This window comes from Hippichthys cyanospilos, chromosome 12, assembly GCF_059441005.1.
Source record: "Hippichthys cyanospilos isolate Australia breed blue-spotted pipefish chromosome 12, RoL_Hcya_1.0, whole genome shotgun sequence".
Taxonomy (NCBI): domain Eukaryota; kingdom Metazoa; phylum Chordata; class Actinopteri; order Syngnathiformes; family Syngnathidae; genus Hippichthys; species Hippichthys cyanospilos.
The window spans coordinates 8,623,808-8,646,350 of NC_142380.1; the positions used below are offsets into that span (position 1 = coordinate 8,623,808).

At 37.6% G+C, this 22,543-nt stretch overlaps 1 protein-coding gene across 1 annotated transcript in view; it reads right to left on the reverse strand.

The window, feature by feature from the left end:
• Positions 1–122: 122 nt before the first annotated feature.
• The window catches only part of kcnab1b (potassium voltage-gated channel subfamily A regulatory beta subunit 1b), a 28,444-nt gene continuing 6,023 nt past the window's right edge, over positions 123–22,543 (reverse strand). Inside the window, exons 3-15 of the mRNA XM_088429353.1 lie at positions 16,819–16,862; positions 14,519–14,556; positions 13,389–13,468; positions 13,042–13,086; positions 11,870–11,914; positions 11,038–11,081; positions 7,128–7,214; positions 3,515–3,600; positions 2,495–2,615; positions 2,325–2,419; positions 2,092–2,212; positions 1,827–1,915; positions 123–1,063 (exon numbers count right to left, since the gene is read on the reverse strand). Coding sequence (XP_088285479.1) covers positions 974–1,063; positions 1,827–1,915; positions 2,092–2,212; positions 2,325–2,419; positions 2,495–2,615; positions 3,515–3,600; positions 7,128–7,214; positions 11,038–11,081; positions 11,870–11,914; positions 13,042–13,086; positions 13,389–13,468; positions 14,519–14,556; positions 16,819–16,862 — 985 coding nt within the window. The 3' untranslated portion in view covers positions 123–973. The remainder of the gene's footprint in view (positions 1,064–1,826; positions 1,916–2,091; positions 2,213–2,324; positions 2,420–2,494; positions 2,616–3,514; positions 3,601–7,127; positions 7,215–11,037; positions 11,082–11,869; positions 11,915–13,041; positions 13,087–13,388; positions 13,469–14,518; positions 14,557–16,818; positions 16,863–22,543) is intronic.

Sequence of the window (22,543 nt, forward strand, 5' to 3'; positions counted from 1 at the left end):
AAATATTTGTCTGTTAATTATTAAGAAAATTGTTAGTTTCTACATCACCAATTAACACCTATCAACATGCTTTGTTTGCAAGCTTTTGTAATACTAAAAACAAAACAAAAACATGGCACCAGTTAGTTATAATCTCTTTATTTCTATGTACAACTCAGATAAACCACTCCGAAAATACACATGAACAGTGAGAGCAAAACAAAGACCCATTAAGTAAAATGGCTTTTGGAGGAAACTGGTAAGAGCACAGCATAATAATATGTGTTTTCATTAGCTAGGGCTATTATAGCTTTGTTGTTTTAAATGCTCCTCTTACATAGGTTTATCATCTGGCCCACCCGACAACAGTTGAATTAAAAAAAACATGAGAAGGTAAACAACAGGAGGGTAGTCTTTTTTCGGAGGACGGCTCAAACTGCTCATCAAGTAAGACACGTTATAATCAGCACGGCACATGTGTGGAAAATATATTAGCTGAGTTCATCCTATACAGGGACAATTTATCATGACGACGCTTCAGCTTGAGTTGCAAAAAGAAATGCAAGGTAGTAGCGTGGAGCCTGCTGAGACCGGGCCCAATTACGCATCTTAACTGATTTTACCAACGCCTCACATACATCTAGCGATGCAAAATACGTTTTATCTTAAAAATAGATACACCTTGCGCAGCAATGATGTTGCTTAATTTTCCTCGCCTCCCACAGACATTCTTCACTCTTGACTTTGAATATTGTGCACACAGTTCAGAAAAAGAAGGATGATTCCGTTCCAAAGGATCTTGCTGGATTTTCTAGCTTGCCATCAAGGTTGCATGCATTCTTTGCCGAGGATCTCATTTTACGACGACAATTGTCAAGCAGAACACCTTATTAGGTCACACACAGGGTCACAACAGCAAAGTTGGGCACGAGCCGCTGTGCCATGGCTGTCTGTGTGACCTTTGACACACTTTCCGGGGGATGCTTGGGTCATTCTAATGGTGGTAGTCTTTTTTGCTGTGTGGACGATTTCCCAGTATGTGATCCACTTCTGAGGCGATGCCCGCTGTCATCTTTGGAATCACCTAGAGTTCACAAAGCATAGCTTGAATAACAGATCAAACACTGACAATAAGAGTCCAAACATTGAATCCCAGGCACGTGTTTGCATCTTTTTTTTCATTCTTTCAAGGGTTTGACTCAAGGAAGGGCTACAAATGGCTGATACTAAGAACTACAGTCATCAATAACGTTCGGAAATTAGGTGGGAATGTAATCAACCGGTGATTACCTTAGTAATAATTATTTAGGATAGCTAATACAAATTAAAAAAATAAAATCAAAATGTTATGGTTGATCAAGAAATAATTCTCCTATTTCATTTAATAATTTTCAGGCAGAGTAGAATGCCTTGGGTACTTGTACATTAAGGCACTTCAGTGACTAAGTAAAATACAACAAGGTATCAACAAATTTAACGCTTTTTAATGCAGTGACAGGAACAGAAGTTTTCTTTTCAAATTAAGAGCAAATGAAATGGAACATGAGGCAATTTATTCTGAAATGCGTTATAGTGAGTCCTTTGCAAAATATTGTAGATTTACGTGGGTGCTGATTGTCACATTGTCATTGTGACGGAATTAGTGACACTTGACTAGTGACTAATGGTGCTCGACCAGTGACCAGTGTCATGTGACCAAACAGGTCAGTTGTAATTCATCAATACCTGAGCAACTGTGATGTCGTTTGCAGTTGACATTAAGTAACAAAATGAGATAGATTTTGCTGCTTAATTAGTATTCCACAAACACAATCTTGATCGGAATTTAGGAGTATTATTGAGTCAACCTGAATGGCTCCGAGATTCTCAGTTAGCTGGCTTGGATTCGAAGATCCCAACAGTACTGAGCTCACGCCTTCATTCCTTAGACACCAGGCTGAAAAAGAGAAATAAACAGATAGACGAACTTTATTAAAACCTGCGAGGGAAATGAAAGCATCAGGGGACAGGATATTGCATAGCGAAAATAAAACGTTTGCGCGATTGGATTTCAGCTGTAGCAGTTTTAGAAAACAAACAAAGCTTTGCAAAAATCCTGCTAGGTTGAGCTACCTATGGCAAGTTGGGGTAGCGTACAGCCCAGCTTCTCCGCTATATGGGCCAACTCTTTCAGCTTGGCTTGCTGTTTTCTTCCATCCTCACTCATGATTTTCTCCCTCAGCCACTGATATGGCTTCAAAATGAAACAAACAAAGGAGATTAGATTAGGACAGCATATTCCACGCTTGAATCCCGCAGGGGCGGGGTCGTCCACGACGGCGGCGGTCCAAATGAAGTTCAAGTACCTTCATGGAGGCCCTGGAGGACTCGGGCACACCGTTGTCATATTTGCCAGTGATGATGCCGCAGGCCAAAGGAGACCAGGAGACCACGCCTACACCTGTGATTAAACAGACAGCGGGTCTTTGTGAAGGATTTGAATGGAAGCCTGGGAGGAAGCATTGAAGAAACTGACCGATTTTGTGGTAGAGTTCTGGCAGCTGCGTTTCCACTTTGTCCCTCTGGAAAAAATGATACTCGGCCTGCTCGCAGACCGGCGGAATGAGATTGAACTGCCGGGCCACTGAGTAGGCTTCCTAAATCAATCGGGGGGGAAAGATATAGCGAAAAGAAGAAAATAAAGTGAACGGCACATTTATTTGAGGTTTGGCATTTGAAAATGTGCTCCATTTATTTGTGTCCACTGTTGTGTCCATTTTGTCTCATCAAGACAGCGAGGTTAATTGCATCCCACCCACACAAAAGAGACATTATTGGAAAGGCCAGGATGTCCCTTACTGAGCACACAAGGACCTAGTCAGGTAGCTCCAACATCTCCAAAGATGTACACAAAAACCAAACGTCCACTACAGTGGACACAAATGAATAAACTGGCTCTCAGCAGGAAATTTTACTTCTGCACCATCTTGTGACATGTTGGGGGCAAAAAGCTCTGGTGAAATGAGGGGAGGAGCTTCATTTCATCAGGCCATAGCCTTGTCTAATACAGTGGTTATCAAATGGGGGCTCGTGAAGGCACTCCAGAAGGTACATGGTATTTTAAAAAATATTTAAAAAGTAGTATCCATGCAAAAATCCTTATTAGATTATGTTAATACTTCAAACAATGTACTGTAAGTTTAAAAAAGAAGTTTATTTTCAGTTTTTAATTTCATTATGCTAATAAAAAACAGTCCCCTCCTATATCAGAATGGTTCGACCCAATTTGCAATATGCCACCTAGCGTTACCTGTAAATCATTTGAAAACTTTATTCAAAGGTCAGGGCACAAAGGTTTCATCACTAATCGCAGGGGTAGTTCCTCTAACCACCACTAGGCGCAACACGTTGGATAGGGGTTACTATACCTTCCAGAAAAAGGAACTACTGGTCTTAAAGAAATCTTATGGCATCTAAAGGTGATTAATTACACTTTTTTTTTTTTTTTTTGGGAGGGAGCTGGATGCATACACATGCATGCAGATTTATCACTCACCATGATCTCCATGGCGGACCACCGTGACGTCCCCCAGTACATGGACATTCCCTGGTTGATCACATGGGTCATGGCTCTCACAATCTCTTTACACACACATGCAAACACACAAGAAAACAAAACGCATTCTGTTATTTGGAAACAGTCTCTTTACAGCACGCCCAAAGTAACTATTTAGTGAAGAAAACAAAAGAGCCGAGGGGAGTTAAATATATATGATATTGCTTCTGTCTCTAATCGACCTTTAAAAGCACTAATAAACCATCTGCCATACTGGCAATTAGAGTTATGGATGCAAGTAGAGAAAATCGGTAGGAGAGGAGAACACAGCAGGGTGTGATTAGAAAAAAAACAGTGGTTCTTTTTCATTTCTTCAGAAGTTTTCCCCCTGGGCCGTCATGTGCCTCGGCGAGAGAATGCGTGTGTATCATCAATGTGTGTGTGTGTGTGTGTGTGTGGTGTGTGTGCGTGTGTGTGTATGTGCCAGTCTGTGCGAGTGGGTGAAACAGGTGGGAGGAGGAATAACAGCTCTGAAAACAGGGGGAGTGATAGATCAGGAAGATTTGAAAACCTGTTCATCAAATCTATTTTCTATGAATAATAAATGGCGCAAACAAGAAAATAATATTGGTCATTTCAAAACGGCAGGATGGCAGCGAGGCCTGGAACAACAGATGTCCTTACCGCTTAGGTGAGATATCCAGCGTTCACCATCAACACCCCGCTCACACAAGCACCATTGAAAAAGGACATTGTGGGGGATGTTTTGAATAAGCGCCAAACACATTATCAACTTCAGCTAATTATACTTTGCTGTAATTTAAACAATATTCTTGAAAGGATTTCAACATTCAAATTGATGTAACCATCATTTTTTGAGCGACTTCTACTGTTTGTATCTCATTTTAATGGGAATTGAGTGAAGAATTGGAATATTGCAAGTCAATATCTCAGTTTTCATTTTCAGAGACATAAGCTTGATTTTGTCATAGGGCATCACAATTGCATTATTTGAAATTGGACAACTTCCATCGCCCGTTTGTAATTCAGCAACTCAAATCGTAGCCATTATGAGTCTCACGAAAAAACAAAAAAATGTAATTGAAATGAAAGCAGGCTCGGGGAGAACATGCAAACAACACACACAGGAAGGCCGGAGTGAAGTGGATTTGAACTCTGGTCACAAAAGTAATCATTTTTAATAATTGAGTATTCAAGTAATCAATTACTTTAGTAAACTAATCACTTTAGTAGTGTCCACATGTTTCACTAATAGCAGTAATTACATAAGGTACTCTATATTACTCTAGTACTTAGATACATAAGGTAATTGATTACTTTATTAATAATTGTGGTTTGTACTTAGTTACCAACTGTAATTGATTACTTTATTTGGTTACCTAAAGTAGTGGTAAGAAAAATAGCCATTTTAGACTCTCCTTTAGCAAAACACTTTTAAGAAAAATTGAAATAATTGTATGTACATTTGGTTCAATGTACAGACTAAAAACAAGTCTTTGGGATTGAATGAGTTAATTTGAAATCCTCCAAATCCTAGAAAATGTAGTCTCACAACGATTGTGTTTCTGTCATCTTCCATGTGTGCGGAAATATTTTCTTTGCGTTGAATCAAAATGAAACGTTTCCAAACATTTGGTTTTACTTTGGAAAATCAAACCCTTTGCCTTTTTTCTGCACAAAATTTTAAACGCATGTATCATTGCTGACGAAATCTTGAAGCGTTTCAGAGCAGAGCGGAGCGGTTTGCGAACGCAAAGGATTTCTAATGATTTTTATTCATTCATATTCATAATCAGTCTCTTTATCTGCCTGCGTCTGGCCCATTCTCACATCAAGCTAATTGAAGGAATTCAAGTGCTGCGTTTGTGTGCGTCGAGCCAAAATGAAATGAAGCGGAAGAGTTTGACTGCGGGCGACGCTGTACATCTTTTAAAACAATAGACTGATTTTGACATTGACGCCTGCATTTGTTTTCATCCCCTCAGGTGCTGTCTCATCAATGATAAAGTAATGGGAGCAGTTTATGTTTTCTTGCTTGACACCATGATTGAAATGCCACTTTTGAAATGCACTTTTACACTGTGCCATTACTCACGGTGAAGGCTGCGACAATAAGGTGCCTTAAAGAAGAATGTGTCATTCCTGAGCCTGCCAAGCTTGTCGGATGCGGGCAGTGATTGTCTTTGTTGTCCAAAAATCTCCATCAAGGATCAAGCAAGGGTGAAGAATGGAAAAAACAGATGCAAGGAGAGAAGAAAGGCAGTGATTGTAACAAAGGAAGACTTTGCCCCCATTACATCACTTTTTAGGGCCTTCGGGGACAAGATTTGCCTTGCACGGTGTCAGGGACGCTCAAAGTCACAGCACCAAATACAGACACTAAATACAAACATAAACTGCACCTGTTGGATTGTTTTGCATCTTTAGGCGACACCCTATTTGTGGTCATGACACAAATGCGACACGATTGTCATCCCATTGTACAAAATTTTGGCGCAGAGGTGCAAAGAAGTGGTCCACGATGGAGGGCAAAAACTGCCAACATTATAAATGAATAAAAGTGAAAAAAAAACAAACAAATATAAATGTATTTGAAGCATTAATAAAGAAAAATATAAATGTATATAGAAAACTGCATATATATCAGAGCTGTTCAAATGAATTGATAAATCAACAACTATTTTAAGAATCAACTAATTGTTTGGATCAATTGTTTAACTTAATATTGTTAAAATCCTCTGATTTCAGCCTTGCAAAAGTAATTATTTGTTGTTTTTTGTTGTTGTTTTTTTGGTAGGTCTTCATAAAAACACTGAATATCTTTGATTGTTTAATCACATTATTTTTTTTGCAAAAATCTGTTTTTACATTACAAATTACAAACTGGTAACCGAATCGGTTTCAAAAAGGTTGGTGATCACCAATGTCTATCATTTGATATTGTTCAACTGGCATTTAGCTGTTTTTGAGCACTAAACAATAGCAAATACCAATAAATGTTAAGTAATAACCAAATTGAGGAAAAAAGCAGTTTGAATGCACTTTTATGCAACGTAAAAACGTACCCAATTTTTCGATTAATCAGCGTAATCGATAGAATAATCAATTATAAAACATTCCATAATGACAGCCCTAATACAAACAGTATGATGCAAGATGGTGGAAAAGGACTACTTTCCTACTGGCCTGACAAGCAAAAGTTCCTCCCGTCACTTGGGGGAATAGAACACTTGTATCTGGAGAGTCCAACCCAAAAATACCCCAGCTTCCCCCAGGGGGACCAGATAATCTTCCTTCTGAGGAACAGGGAGGGCTCAGAGACCTCGTGGAAAGCGGCGATCCCACCGAGACAGAAAGAAAGTGACACCCGTAGGCAAAAATAGAGGCCGAGAGTCAAGGCGAAATTGTCCGATTAGTGGAGATGCGCGCATGTGTGACAGAGATAGCTACGTGCCACTCAGACACTAATCCTCTCAGGCCAAAGATCTGCTGAGGCCCTTCTACTATTTTCTCACCTTCTCAAGTTGCAGGACAATGCGCATTGTCCCCGTCCTGACCCGAGTTTAGCCACCCCTCCCCGGCAAGCGCTTACCCTCCATGGGGGTGTTGTTGTCCGGTCGGTTAGCAAAAACCACGTCGACGTACTCCAGCTGCATCCTCTGGAGCGAGCCCTTTAAACCTGCGGTGGGAACACACACATCATTAAAGCGCACTGTCAATTTCATACTAAACAAAGCTAATCCACTTGTCAAAAAAAAAATCATAAACTGCTAGTCTGTCAATCTGTTTGACTTCAGGTGGTCATGTGACGTTCACAAACAGACATGAAAAGTGGTTTGGTTAGCAACTTCATTCGATAAAATATGACGCTGTTGCTACTGAAAATGGCTAAATAAATTTACGTCTCTTTATGTAATGCTGATTTGAAATGGACATTTGCAGCCAGATGTCTACAAGACAGACATGGCCAACTAGCATGGCTAGCATTAACGCATTTCCACTTTTGACGTGATTTCACTGAGAGAACAGCTGAAAAGCAGCTACTAAGTTTCTGAGAAACAAGAACCTTAATTGTTGAACTACATGTTACTTTATATAACATATTGTTTAATTTCTTTTTACACTTACTATTTTTGCAAATATTCTGTGTGAAAAATTTAAAAGGGAGAGTTATGTACTATTTTAAGCTGCTAAACTGCTTAAAAGTGGTTACATTTCTGAAAAATAAGTAATTTTATTGATGAACTACACATCAGACAATTTAAATGATTACCTTTTGGTGTTCACCAATGTTGCAAATATTTTATTTGGATACGACGGTGCTTTCATGGAAACTACGAAATGTTGTTGACCGCAAACCTTTAAATAGTAGTAGGCATACGGAAAGTTAAAAAAATAATAATGTTATGTTCAATTACAATAAAAAAAAATATTCGTTCATATGAAGATCTAACCAATGCTACAGTATATTCCTTGTCGCCTAATAATTTGAAGAAAGAATTTTGTGACATAATTTCATCTCATTTTATCCCAAATTTCAAAAGTACAGCAGAACAAGTGGACCATGAATGATGTCAAGAGACAGTTGCGTGTCCCATTTCACCTACAAACAAGAACAGCAGGAAGACGAAAAGCTGTCACAAATGAGGGCAAGAAATTAATAGATAGTCAAGGCGAAGGGCCGCCATATGCAGCTTCTACTGTTTTTTAGCGTGCCGGGCAGATTAGCGCCAGAGGCTTCCTCGGCAGCCGCTAATCCCAGAGGAGATTTCAGCTCCTCATTGTACAGCCCTCAAAATCCCTGAAACTCCCAAAACATGGATCCTAAGCTCAGGCTGCACAGTCGTGGCGAGCGGCGTCCTCTGTCTTGGAGATTAGTTTAAGTGGCGAGGAAGGGGAGTCTATTTTTGGACCACGACAAAGTGTTGAACAACAAATATATTCTTCTGGTGTCTGCTATGAATAATATATTCAAAGGTATGACCGAGTCAAGGAACCACGTTCTCCTGAAGGCTAAATTTCAAAGAGAAGACACCGATGATGGACTTATCATCTTGCTGTCACCTCAGCAGTGCTCTTTAAAAACTTTTTAGGGATGTATCAAAGCGCAAAAGCAGGGCCCGGCTGATTAAATTGGCTGATTATGCCCCTTCATCATAAAAGTAATTAAATAAAAAGTAAGGAATCTACAATATAATATATTATTACCGTATTTTCCGCACTATAAGGCGCACCGGATTATAAGGCGCAGCCTCAATTAATGGCATATTTTCAAACTTTTTCAATCACAATATAGTAATACTCAAAGTAATAACAATAATAACTCAAATAATAACTCTAAACTCTCAATAGCATAATAACTCAATGTGAATATGACAACAGAAACAGGTTAAGCTTACTTTATCAGTTCATTCCCCATTTACAAATCCCAATCTCAATATTGATCCATATATATGGCGCACCTGATTATAAGGCGCACCATCAGCTTTTTTTAAAATAATAAGGCTTTTAATTGTGCCTTATAGTGCGTAAAATACGATAATTATAGTAATGATAATGGTATATTAATATTATTAACATTATAATTAAAAAAAATCATAGACGGCCAAAATTAATCAGCAAAATGGCCAATATTTACAGATCAGTAAGTAACACTGGTGTCATTCTTTATTAAACATAAATCCATACCGTAATCTTGTATGCTTAAATATACTAGCATATCATGACATTTGTTGATAGGCTCATTTTGCAGGTCTGTCCTTCAGAACGAAGCAAATCTTCATTTTGACAAATACTGATTAGATGAGCAATGCAAGGAAGTCGTGCAAAGAATTGGCTTGGAGACAATGATTGTGCTTTCACACTTATATTATGGTATTTTCTTTACAATTTGGCATACTTATGAGTGATGTAATATTGATACATTCAAATGCAGTTCACGTTACCTCGCCATTTACAGCCATAAAGGATCTCAATTCTTTTTTTGGACGTCCAACCTTACGCTTGGTATACGCAAAGAAAGTCTCACTTGTTTGAAGGAGAAACTTGGAGTAGCTGCTGTGAATGCTAATTAGGTGAGTGAGAGCTGAGTCACTGTGAGAGGTGCAATGCGCAGTGTGCGCTCCAAGGAGGACGATTGCCAGTAGATGTGAATGAAGCCACAAGTTTTCAGGAAAGTTGAAGTATAGTCTCAAAAATATTGGATTGTATTGTTAACTTCACCCTTGAATGTCAGGGAAACAAAGGAAGCCATAAAACCCTGAAAATTGATTGAATGGAGAATGCCAGAAGCTTCATTTCACACTTGCAAACATCTAAAAAAAATGTACAACTGTCCTCATTGGTTTGCATAACCGAGGGTAGGGGTTCTCAACATTTATTCAATGAGGTCTGTCTTTTTCTTTTCAGCCCACGAACCAATCCAAAAAAAATTTTGGGATGAAAAAAAAATGGCGTCCATATCTGTCACAATGTGCATCAATATAACACTTAACAAAAATAGGAACACAACATTTTTGCAAAGGAGCCACTACAGCACACTTTAGCAATAAAGTTGCTTCATGTTCCAATTAATTTGTGTTTCATTTAAAACGAAAACTAAATTCTTCCTGTCAAAAAAATTGACTTTCTGATACCTGAAGAAACCTTGTTAAAATCTCTCATACCTTTAATTGAGAACATCTGGCATAAGGTATGGAAAACCAGCACAGCAGTATCAGTAGCCAATTTTATAAATGATTTACGGACCTTTCAAATTAGTATTTGAGTTATTCAGATAATTTTTGCAGCATGCAGTTTATGTATGAAGGACTGAAAGTGTCAAGAATCCATAGAAAAGTATCATTAAATCTTTAAATTATAGTGGAATTAATTACATGTTTCATTATTTAATCGGGTGTTAGGGCCTGCCCATCAAACTTTGACGTGAGAGTTTGACAGATTAAATGAATTCATGAAACGCAACAACAAAGGAGCGCGAAATAAGTATTTAAATTATAATTTAAATTCTAATCATATATATAATAATATATATGGTCATTTAATTAATGTCACATTTAATGAAACATTGATTCATTTAATAATGTAACATGTAATTAATTAATGAAACTTTCATTTATTTACGTAACATTTAATCAATTAATGGAATAATTATTTAATCAATGGCACATTTCATTAAATAATGACACCTTCATTTAATGGTACATTTATTGATTGATTTTTGGCATTTTCTGTCCTCCATATATATATATATATATATATATATATATATATATATATATATATATATATATATATATATATATATATATATATATATATATATATATATATATCATTGTTTAGAACAGACAAGGTATCAGTGAGTTGGGACTTGTACAAGTGTACAAAAAGAAAGATGAGGAGAGAAACGCAGATAAAAGAAGAAGATTAGGAAAGGGCAACGGGGCCTGCAGTAATGGGGTGACGTGAAGGACAACGCGGGAGGAGAGAACATCTGTTACCTTCAATGATGTGTTTTCTGTTGAGGCCCCTCTCTGTCTCTGCCCTGGCACACAAGGGAAAGAAAGATAAGTATACATGCACAGATACATTTGCGTGCACATAGAGTGGAAAAAGAGGTCTACACACCCCTGTTCTAATGCCAGATTTTTTTACTTCTATACTCACTGTATATGAGGCATGTTTTTTTTTTATTATTATTTTTTTATTACTAGTACACCAACGACAAGCTTCAAGAACTTAAATTGCAGTGTTGTTGGCAACATTGTTGATTTTCCGGCAATGCTGAGGACGACATCACCATTCTGGCTGTCTTTTGCTGGAATTGAAATTCGATATGCATGCTCAATTTCCGTACGCAGCTACTGTGGAGAGAGTGCCTAAATGCTTCCCCACCTTATATTTGCCACTTACTTTCCTTTTTCGAGGTTTGTTGGAGAGCGTTATACTTTCCATAAGAGTTTCTCATCAATTCAAAATTTCACGCGTCAAATGAATACATATCGCAAGTTCAATTAGTGAAGTGGTCCATTAATAAAATAGTGTACTACAAATATTGAGATACTGAGTTTAATGTGTTCATTCATTCTGCCCAATTGATTCAGCCGCATTCATATTAGCCACTCTTGGCAGAAGATATTGGATATCTGATTTTTGTTGCATTATATGTCTATATATGTTGCGTCACCATTTTAGTTCCATTTCATAAAGGGTCATCACAATAGAAAAAAAAAAGAGGAATATTCATGTTGCCTGTGGCTTGAACAAAAACAATTCCCTATCATGTTTGTTTCACAAGAGGCGGAGAATCTGTAATGTTCATCTTGCACTTACTTTCCTCCCCAATAGAGTTTTGTAGTAATCACCAGACTGGATCGCCTAAAGGAAGACACAAACACAAGTATGACTATTTAATTCAGGGAGGCAGGATTAAAAAAAAAAATTCAGGTTTTGTAGAAATGAATAATTGTTACACAGTAATTTCATATCATTTATGTAAAATGAATCATCTCAGACAGAATTTATCTGCCCAAACATTTCATTGGAATGGGAAATGAAGATGACTAATTGATCTTTGTGCTTGTTTTTCTCCGTCTCAGCTGGCGGCCATTTTGTTGTCACTGCCAGTCACCTAAAAATGATATCATAGCGGCTCAGATAACAACCAATCACAGCTCGCCTCATCTCTGTGTTAGGTCATTATGTGATTGGTTTATACCAGAGCACGGTGCAACTGTGATGCAATTTTGAGGGGACAGAGAAAAAAAAAAAACGGACGTCACCCCGGAGATGGATTAAAAAAAAAAGTGTGAATTTTGCAGCTTAATTTATAATCCTCAAATGCAACATTAACTCATTCCAATGGATTTTTGACTTGAACACTGTTTTGGACCTGATGTGGCAGAAAAAAATCAAGGGAGTCACTAATAAGGCATCGTGCCAACCCGGGTAAAATGGATCTTTGAGTTGTTTGGTGCAATGAAAAAGTATTAGCCTCTTTGAACTTTTTTTTTTTTACCTTTTGCCATTTCAGGCCGCAAACAAAGACATAAAATTTGAATTATTTTGCAGAATCATCCTACTGTTCTGCTTTTCTTATTTGTTTAAAAAAAGTTTAAAACATCCAGTATATATATATATATATATATATATATATATATATATATAAATAAAAGGTTTGGGTTGATTCCCCCTTTAAACTAATAATATTACTAATATTGTAGATTTCAAACAAAAACAAAAGTTGCAGAAATCTTAAATGCAAGAGTTCCCTGAAGTTAACAGTTTTGAAATTCAGGCATTAATTCATTTAAAGACGACCGAAAGCGGTATTCGAAAATGACAAATAAGAGCGCCGATAATCGGTCTTTGCTGTGTCAATAAAAGGCCCAATGGCAAAGCGAAACAAGTTATGCAAATGAGCCTTTATGTTTGATGAATTTCTTGCTTTAACAGATGCTAACTTCCAACGGGTATTGGGAATACGTAAGCAGCACATATATTACCTCCAGCACTTTTTCCTGATGATGTTTCCCAAGATTATCTCTGCTCTGTAAACAAACAAAACACCACAGGGGTAAACAGATAGAAAGGATGATTGGAAACAAATCATTTTTTTAAGTGCACCACTGTTATCTAACGTGAACAACGCAAAAATAAAATATACAATCAAAAATTACAATGTTATTCCTGCTCATTATTTACGGAGGCTCACAGCATCAGCAAAAAACAAAATGTGTAGCCCCAAGTGAGGAATATATGACGCAATGTCTGATGCTGCATTGTGAAATGAATACTGTCGGATTTATTGCTCATAAAAAATAATAATAAAATTGAAAAACTGCCCACTCACTTGCCGCCTGAGTACACCTCTGCCGTGTCAAACAGGTTGACCCCACTCTCGTAGGCGATGGTCATCAGCTGCTCGGCCACCTGGCACAGATAGGGAGGGGTTCCCCCTGTGAACTTTGATGATCGCATACTGCAACCAAGCCGTCGGCTACAGACTTCAAAAAACAAAGTCCCTCAAGAAATGGAACTAATCATCAAGTCTGCAGGCAGCTCACCGATTAAACTTTTGGGCGGTGCAATCGATTTTGGCCTTCAACTTAGAAAAGACATAAAAGAATTAGCTAAATTCACCGGGATTCCATTACCTTATTTGGGCATAATTCCTGGTTGAAAGGTTTTTCCATCGGTTTATTCCAATGGGGATCAGATGACTTGCTTCCAGTGAGTAAGTATATATACATATATACAGGGATGCACATAAATGGTACGCATGCACGACAGAAATTACTGATGTGTAACGTCAAGTGTCTCACTTTACTTTCTTGCATACATACCCAACTTTCACCCATGACAACAATCGAGCCAGAGCTGATTTGGAAAAAAATGGCTGCAAGATTTGCCGTGGCTTGACCCACACTTAAACGTGGTGCAAGATTTACCGCTTGTGTCCTCAGCTAGCAGAAAAATTTGCAGCATTTCATGTTCTGTTTGAACATTTTCAGTCATCCTTTATTTGACAAGCATTTAAAGAGCGCGTGAACGCAGCGCAACCTATGGCTACCAAACAAGCTAATCGAGAAGCAATAGCTAATTGCCTTCTTGCTAGATGGCAAGATAAACTAGTAACGTAAAAGTAGAACTACTCAATAGTTGAAAAAAGTGTTATGCATACACACACACACACACACACACATAAATAAAAAGCCTTCTTATTTGTCACAGCTACTTATCTAATAATTTAGGAAGTCCTCTGGAACTGAGAGGTCCATTATATCAGCAAGCCTTCTTCAGTTGTATTGTAAATTCCTCCTTTACAGTTTCTCAACGAAGCCGTCTCACAAATGTGTCAAATTAATTGGGTGACACAAGCGCTCGCTCAGTCGCTAAAGTTTGGTGGCAGGAATGAAGGACTTGGAACATCTGCTGATACCTTGTAATTGCTGAGGGATGAAAGTTGACATCGCGTCTTACCTCATCTGAGATCTGACCGCCGAATGTCACCCATGTGCCTGTTGAGCCAAACATCAATGTCAAAACACGTGGAAAGCTACAACGATCACAGCCAAAAGTTTAATCCTGTGGGATTTGCAGCATGTATTACAATGTCAGTTTTATTTTTAGACTTGACTGAAAAAAAAATATATGTAAAAATGACCATGCGCTAGCTTTGAGGCTAGCTCTGTTTGTCTTCAGGATAGAAATGCAATAGCTAAAGACATGGTCTTTAGGTTTATTGATAATATATTTTATTTGCATGCATAATAGACAATATTTATTAGTATGAATACAGGCAAAAAACGAGTATTTGCCTAATCCCTTTTAACAGAAACCTGCCGAGCAAATTTCATTCCACAGTCATGTAAATAATAAAGTAGGCAATAAAAGAGGAAAAAAAAAAACAGTAATAAGGGCGGTAATGATGAAGCACTAATAAATGAATAGACTCACACTCTGAGCATGTTATGGAGTAGATGGAGTCGAATAAAATGTAAACATAAACAATATGTAACCGCATCCTTGACTGTTAACAATTTCAATAAATTAGTCAAAGCATTCTAAAATGGCTATTTCATCCTTCCATTATTTTGAATGGGGACCCCAACCAAAAAAGTTTGGAAAGCCCTGTTCAATTGAGAATGTGTCCATAGAGCTTAAGCACCAAATATTTGACTCTGGAACACGTATTTGCTGTTGTAACCTTTTTATCTCCTCATTAAAAGTCTCAAAATGGGCCGGTATCACCTGGAATCCGTCGACAGCTCTAAGAGGCTCAGCAGTGACACGCGGTATTGTAGCTGTCAATAAACGTCCCCGTTTGACGGATCATGTTCCCCCTGAGGCCGAGCGCAAGTGGCTTTAGCAGATCATGGCCACAGCATTAGGGATAGCTGTGCAATTTAATGAGATCCCATACAAGAGTGGCATACTAATTGGCAAAATCGAGTTACTTGGATGTTCATACTTTCCAGCATGTCACATCATTGGAACGCAAACGGAGGAACGTATACTCCATTGAATACATGGAGGCGCTTGATGGGTGTGTGGGCATTTTTACAGGATTTCTGCAGGTACCAGGAAATCGAATTTGACTGGAAAAATATGTTTTACTTTTCAAATTAAGAACAAATAAAGTGGAACAGGAAACAAATTATTAATAACTTGCGCTACCTTGACTCCTTTTGCAAAATGTTCAATGGATTTATTTTGTTAAGTTGATGCAATTTGTCATTTGTGACAATTTTCCAGCAGATGAGCCAGAAACAGATGATGTTAAATGATCTAAGGCCTTACTGTATATTTGGTATTTGGTTAACATACCGAAAACTCCAAAGGAATATTGGGTTTTCAGATAGTTATAAATGTATTTTTTTGCCACGAGATGATTTTGTAGTGTAAAGTATAAAAATGATCCGAATTTTTTTTTCATAACATGAAAAACTTGAAAAGTTTATGATTAACAGCAAGATCAAACGAGTTTGACCCCCCTGCTTTTAATTTTCGTCCATGAGACCAATTTTCTGGCTGAAACAGAACATATGTGTCAGCCTGCTTTACTGAAAAGTGATCAGTACGAACGGCAGCTGTGTTTTCTGCAAAAATGAAGTATATTTTATTAACTTTAACACAGAAGCGCCGGTTAGGGTGTACTTGTCAGAAAAAATACTTCGCAGGTTGTACATAATTGAATAAAAGATCGAGAAGCACTCCTCTACTGTATATTTTTGTGATCTGTGTCCATATTCCTTGAAATATCACTGCACAAACTCTCATTCATAGAATTTCTGTCAAAAAATATGCCTCGGGCACGGCTGGTTCTGGAAAACATTCCTTCGTTTCATGGCTTTATTTTTGCTGCTTTGCTGCATTTTTTTTCCTTTTTTTTTTCTATGCCTTCACAGACAACATGTCCTGCAGGCGACTTGGCACACATTCACAGTACGCGCGGTAGCATCCAGCATACACACGCATTAATATACAGCGAGTAAGCACGCCCACATGCCAACGTTGCACTAAGTGAATAAATGTTTGATGAGCGATAATTGCGCACGACTATCGGTGAAATATTAACAAGGAAATATTAACACCTCAAACAGCAATTCGCATTGTCTCGCGTCGTATGAATGATGCATGAGACAAGATATAACAAGAATGAAATTTTAAAACAAGCGTCCTTCTGTCCCTGCGCCTGGTTTTTCCCTCAAGTCAAGTTTGCACTCGACTGCTCGTGAAATCATTAGATGTGCTCTCGAATGCTAATTAAATGTACTCACCGAGGCCCAGACAGGAGACACGCAAACCGGATTTCCCAAGATTCCTATGGAGGGGTAAAAAGAGATTATGATGAATGTCACTTTTGTTTAAGGCTCCAGATGCTGTTTGTTGCATGTGGCAGAAAGCACATTACACTTTCATTCATGTCATGACGCCTATTGTTGCAAATTTGCATCAAACGAATTCCCTCTAAATACAGTCAATAACAGCATCTGTATTCCTGAGGAAATGAAGCTTCATGAAGCATCTGTGATATTTTTTTTACTCTAAATCTGGCGTGTCAAACTCTTTTTGATCGTGGGCTGTATTGCAGTTATAGTTTCTATCAGAGGGCCATTATGACTGAAATTAAGAAATTTTAAGTAGAATATGAGCTTTGAACATTTACCTAGACTTGAAATCAGAGGCCAGATAAAAACTGTGCAAAAGTGGGATTTGTAGCAAAAATGCTTGTTGTTTCCTTTTTTCTTTTTTTTTTTAAATTTTTGGTGTTTTTTATTTGTTTCTAAATTTGTTTTATTATTATATTTATTCATTATTTATTTATTTACATATTTTATTGATTTTTTAAATTTTATTTACATATTTTATTTATTATCTAATGGTAATTTTTTTTTTTAATTTAGTATTTCAGAGGCCCCATAAAATGATGTGGTGGGCCTTGAGTTTGACACCTGTGGTCTAATAGATAATTTAAAATAAGTGTTTTGTGTTTATAATAGAGATGGACCAATGTTACTGTTTTTATTTTTTTTAGAAAACAACTTTGCTTAAATATCTTTCGCCGTATGATTTTTGAACACGTTTTCAGATTTGCATTTTTGATAACATGTAATAACTGTAATATTTGAAAGTTCAAGCACCTGAAGTCATTAGTATGTCTTAAATAGTTAAATGGAAATTTGACATGAACATTTTTATAGCTTTGTGTAGTATTCTACAGTAAATCATACTCTCCCAAATTCCTGTTTTGAAATGTTTAAACTATATTTGTTTTAATATCAAAAACAAAAAGTCCAGCATAAAATATTTAATATAAACAAATAATATGTATATAAATAGTTCCTTGAAGTTAACGGTTTTAAAGTGATGGATTTTCAGCCATCAGATTTTTGAAAAAAACAATAAAAATACCAAATATTTGTGCCTTTAATCGGTCTATTATTGTTTGATTTTATGATTCACTGTAGTGTTTTATATTAATATATAATAATAATATAATTTGTAAGCTAGCAGTTGTAAGAGTTGTAACTAGTTGTTGCCTGCTGTTGCTAATTTGCATCATACCTACATTTCTAACTGTTTATTTTGATCAACTAAAAGTAACATTTTCTCACACCCCAAATTATTTTTTTTTTTTTAAATTAAAAATCAACTCAGGCGCCAAGGGTTTACAGTCCAACCTTGACTTCAGAATTGAATATTTCCGTGGCCAACACTTGGACCTCTTTCTGCAAACTTGTTATCGAGGAGGAACCGAGGTAATTTGAAAGCAGATTCCTCCCCGACTCCGGTTGCTCTTAATTCCCTCCTCGATGACTTCTTAACTTCCTAATCCAAAGTTCATCTGCATCCAGCTGCTCCACGGCGGCGCAGAGCTGCACTCTCATTTCTCGTTAACGCCGGGTTTTTCTTGCCTCCCTCGCCCCAAACGTTGCAGATGGGCTCTCCGTCTGCTTTAGCATCAGAGCGTCAACCGCCAGGGGACAACACGAGTCTCAATCGCGATGACAAGAGCGCGGAAAGTGGCAGTTAGGGCTGATTGTTCTCCTTCCAGCTGCCACGTGCGCTGTCCCGCCGAGTGATGCATGTGCTGCAATTCTTAAAGAAACCCTTTTGCGCACATCAAGGCCGCATCCGGAGGGGCGAACTCATTCGACGTTCATAGATATCTAACGATCATTTCGATTCAAGCCTCCTCCTCCTAACAGGGAATTCAGTTGTTAGCAAAACACATGAGATAAATGCTAGCTAACAAAGAAGTAGAGAAAAAAAATCTAATGAAAATAAAATTCTAGTAGACCCAGAGGAGCAGCATGTGACTTATTAAAAAGAAACCGAGGAGATAGACCCGAATGCAAGTTTGGGATATAACGTGGCAAAGTTGGATGTGAGGCTGCCTTTCTTGTGATCTATAATGGAAGCGCTTCTCTGTGATGTGTGAGTGTGTGACTTCTAAAAGGGTGTCTGAGGACAAACCATGCTCCCTGCATATAATACACATACTGAACATCTGAATGTGTTGTTCATGTCAACTAATTGCTTTGCTTATATGCAAAAAAATAAAAACAGCCATACGCTATATAATTAGACATGAGTTCAATACACTCCTCGGCCAAAACTTTAGAAATGCAAAATGATATATATTCGGCCTCTGTTTTTCATTCTAGTGGTTGATATGTTTGACAAATCAAATGAAGAATACAAACCTGCCTGTTTTAGCTACAGTATTTTCCGTAGCATAAGGCACAAATAAAAGCCTTTAAATTTCTCCTAAATCGACTGTGCGCCACAATCAGGGGTTTCAAAATTTGTAAAAATTTTACCGTGCAGTTTTGGTAAGCCCTCAGCTTGACTGCTGACCATTAGACCGCTATCTGAACACCCAAAGTTTGCAGTGATAAAGCAAAAAGACAACATTACATTGATACTGTGCAGTAGTATGCTGTTTGTAGTATGCTAGTATGCTGTAGTAGTATGCTGCTGTAACATTTGCTGTAACATTTTATTGTTGACTGTAAGTTTAAGCATGCATCTTTCAATATGGTGTGCTTTATGTATGGGTTAAGTAAGGAAATTACTTTCTGGACCAGGATCTCTCATCTCTGTCTATAACCAAGACTGCGCCTGATAATACGGTGCGGCATACAATAAGGAAAATACGGTAATTATTTTAAAAATAAAAACTGGAGCACATTTACGTGAATCTTTCTTAAACAGTCCTGAATAAGAAGAATATTCAAAGCTATAGCACGTAGTTTCATTTCATTTTCATCATGTTCTCAAAGTTTTATTTTTTTGGGTGCATCCCTAATTTACAAACTCAAGCCTAAGAAAATGCTAAAGGAAGCAGTACTCCAAAGCTTCGCGGTATAAATATACCGCATGGGTACACGTGACGTAAACACAAGACTGTAAGGACTTGGTGAAGGACAAGCGGACCGCAAACTTAAGACATCAACAAGTTTGCAAGGCAATGACTGCGCCTCCCCGGTGGTTGGACGGCGCCCCAAAGAAGCCTCGGAGAAAAATGACAAATGAGTCACTTGAAGACGCCCACTCGCACAAAACCTGTCAGCACTGATGAGCATCTCGCCAGCCAGCCGCGAGCTTTTATTCCGACGTGATTACATTCCAATGCTGATATCTAGCTAATAAATCAACATCTGACTGCGTTATTGTCCTTAACCCAAATCCCTCATTGTGATGTGCTCGCACTAAGGCAGATATGGGCAAACTATGGCGCGGGGGCCATATGGGGCCCGTTAAGCTTTTTAATCCGGCCCGCCGAACTTGAAAAAAAAAGATCAGTCAGGAGGTGAAGGATACTGTTAACACCTCTAAGGATAGCGGAACTATCAGTGCTTTAAAACAGTGACTTTCAACACTGAAAAAAAAACAAGCTTTTTTTTGTTCATTTAATTTTCAGGTATTGTAAAAGTCATTTCAATGGGACTTGGATATCACTGTTGTAATGCCTTTGTTAATTTCCTTTTGAAATATTTGTCAAATTTTAGAACCATCCGAGGCCCTCGAATCAAAGTTTGTCCACCCATTGCACAAATGCATCTCTTATCTTTTTTTTTTTCAGCTGTTTCCATACTCGAGATTGCTCCAATCAATATTTGTCATTGAACCGTTTTATCAAGTAAACAGATGAAACTCCTCCTTGCCCCTAGGGGGATTATCAAAGACAAAACAAACCCACACAAGACTACATCGACATGCAGAAAAGGATTAGCCAGAACCCATCTTTGCGGTTTCCCACAATGTGCTCATGAAAACAAACAAGGAGAAATATCTCCTTAATCGCAACATGTAAAAAAGCCGTGGGGGGGGAAATTAAGCCATTTGAAATGAATAGATAATAAACATGACAAGGGGGAGGCGATTGAAAAAAAAAAAGGAACAAGGCAGACACAAGCAAGGGACAAATCGGGCTGCAAAGACGAGCCTCTCGTGGAAGCACATCACACGACGCCCTCCACACATAAAGCCTTGGATATGACAAAGAACGGCAAACAGAGAGTGACAGGCTGCTCCCTACAGGCTCCGGCGCAGTGCGCATGCTTGCCAACCGCCTCTTTAAAAGTGACAGCGTTCTTTGTGCACACGTACAAAACTGTTCCAACTTTCAATGCAATTAAAAGTCCGTTAATAAACTAATCCCACTCCAATTTTTGTTCTCAACAGGCATTTGACCACATTTTCTTGACACACTTGGGAAAACGATGCATTTTTACACCTATCGTGGGAACTACTTATTCAACAAGATCTCATTCACTCCCAAAGACGTATTTTTACGTTTTTTTTTTAATGTTCAGACATTCAATCCCTTTTAAAAAAAAAAAAAATCTAATTATTTGTTCTTTAATCAACATATGGTTAAAGGAAGTTCTGAAAATGGCAAATACTATGGTAATTGATTACCTCAGTACTTAAGTACCTAAAGTAATTACTTTAGGTAATTAGATACTAAAATAATTGGTTACTTTAGCCAATCAATTAATCAAGTCATCAATTATTTTATGTAATTGCACTCTAATTAATTATTTTAATACTTTAAAACCAAAATTTATTGATTACTTTTCGTACTTTAACACCGAAATGATCAATTAGTAACCTTAGACAAATTCTTTACTTCAGTACCCAAACTAAAGAATTACTGTAGGGTTAGGTTACTTTATGTACTACTTAAGTAATTGATTACTTTAAATAATTAAGTATTAAAGTAATAAATTAATTTAGTGTCAGCCATTTTATCAAAATACAATGAAAAATATCAATAAATACATTTGATTAAATGTATGGACATGAACATAAAAATAAGCCTTTGGGATTGAATGAGTTGCCTCTACATACCCAGATTGATTGCTCCAATGACTGTAAATAATCATAATAAATACAACTACAGATTTGGATCCGGTTTAAGTCTTGAAGATCGAAAATAATATTTTTGCCGGCAAAGGTCTGCTTGCTCCGGCTCGAACATTTTCTTCCAAACACATTATGATGATGTGTGATGTGTGTGGGAAAAGCTACAAATCTCCCCACTCTGAGTCGCTGTATTTCAGAGCTGCTGGCCTGTGGCTTGATCCTTTATTGAAGAACATGTGGGCAGATCTGAAGGCCTTGATTCACTGTCTTGTCAATTTCACTGAAAGCCCCCACACCCACCCGAACCCCCTCCAAAAAAACAGTAAGTCATCACAGTGAAAAGTATGTCAGATGATATCCTAAAGTGTAGTCCCAAAATAAACGGACTCATGTACTATACATACTCATATACATTCTGGCATATACATTGGATTTTTGAATGTATAGCTAAATAACACAATGATTTGTCACCAAGAATGGCTGCTTGTGCTAGTGTGTGTCATTACATTCACAGAGCGGCAGCAGCTGTGGTTTGTATCTTCTTCATGCGTTCCAATTATCGTCGTCATTACAGTGTGTTTGCTAAAAAGCAAGGCTCAGTTGACTCTACAGTACTCCAAAACCATC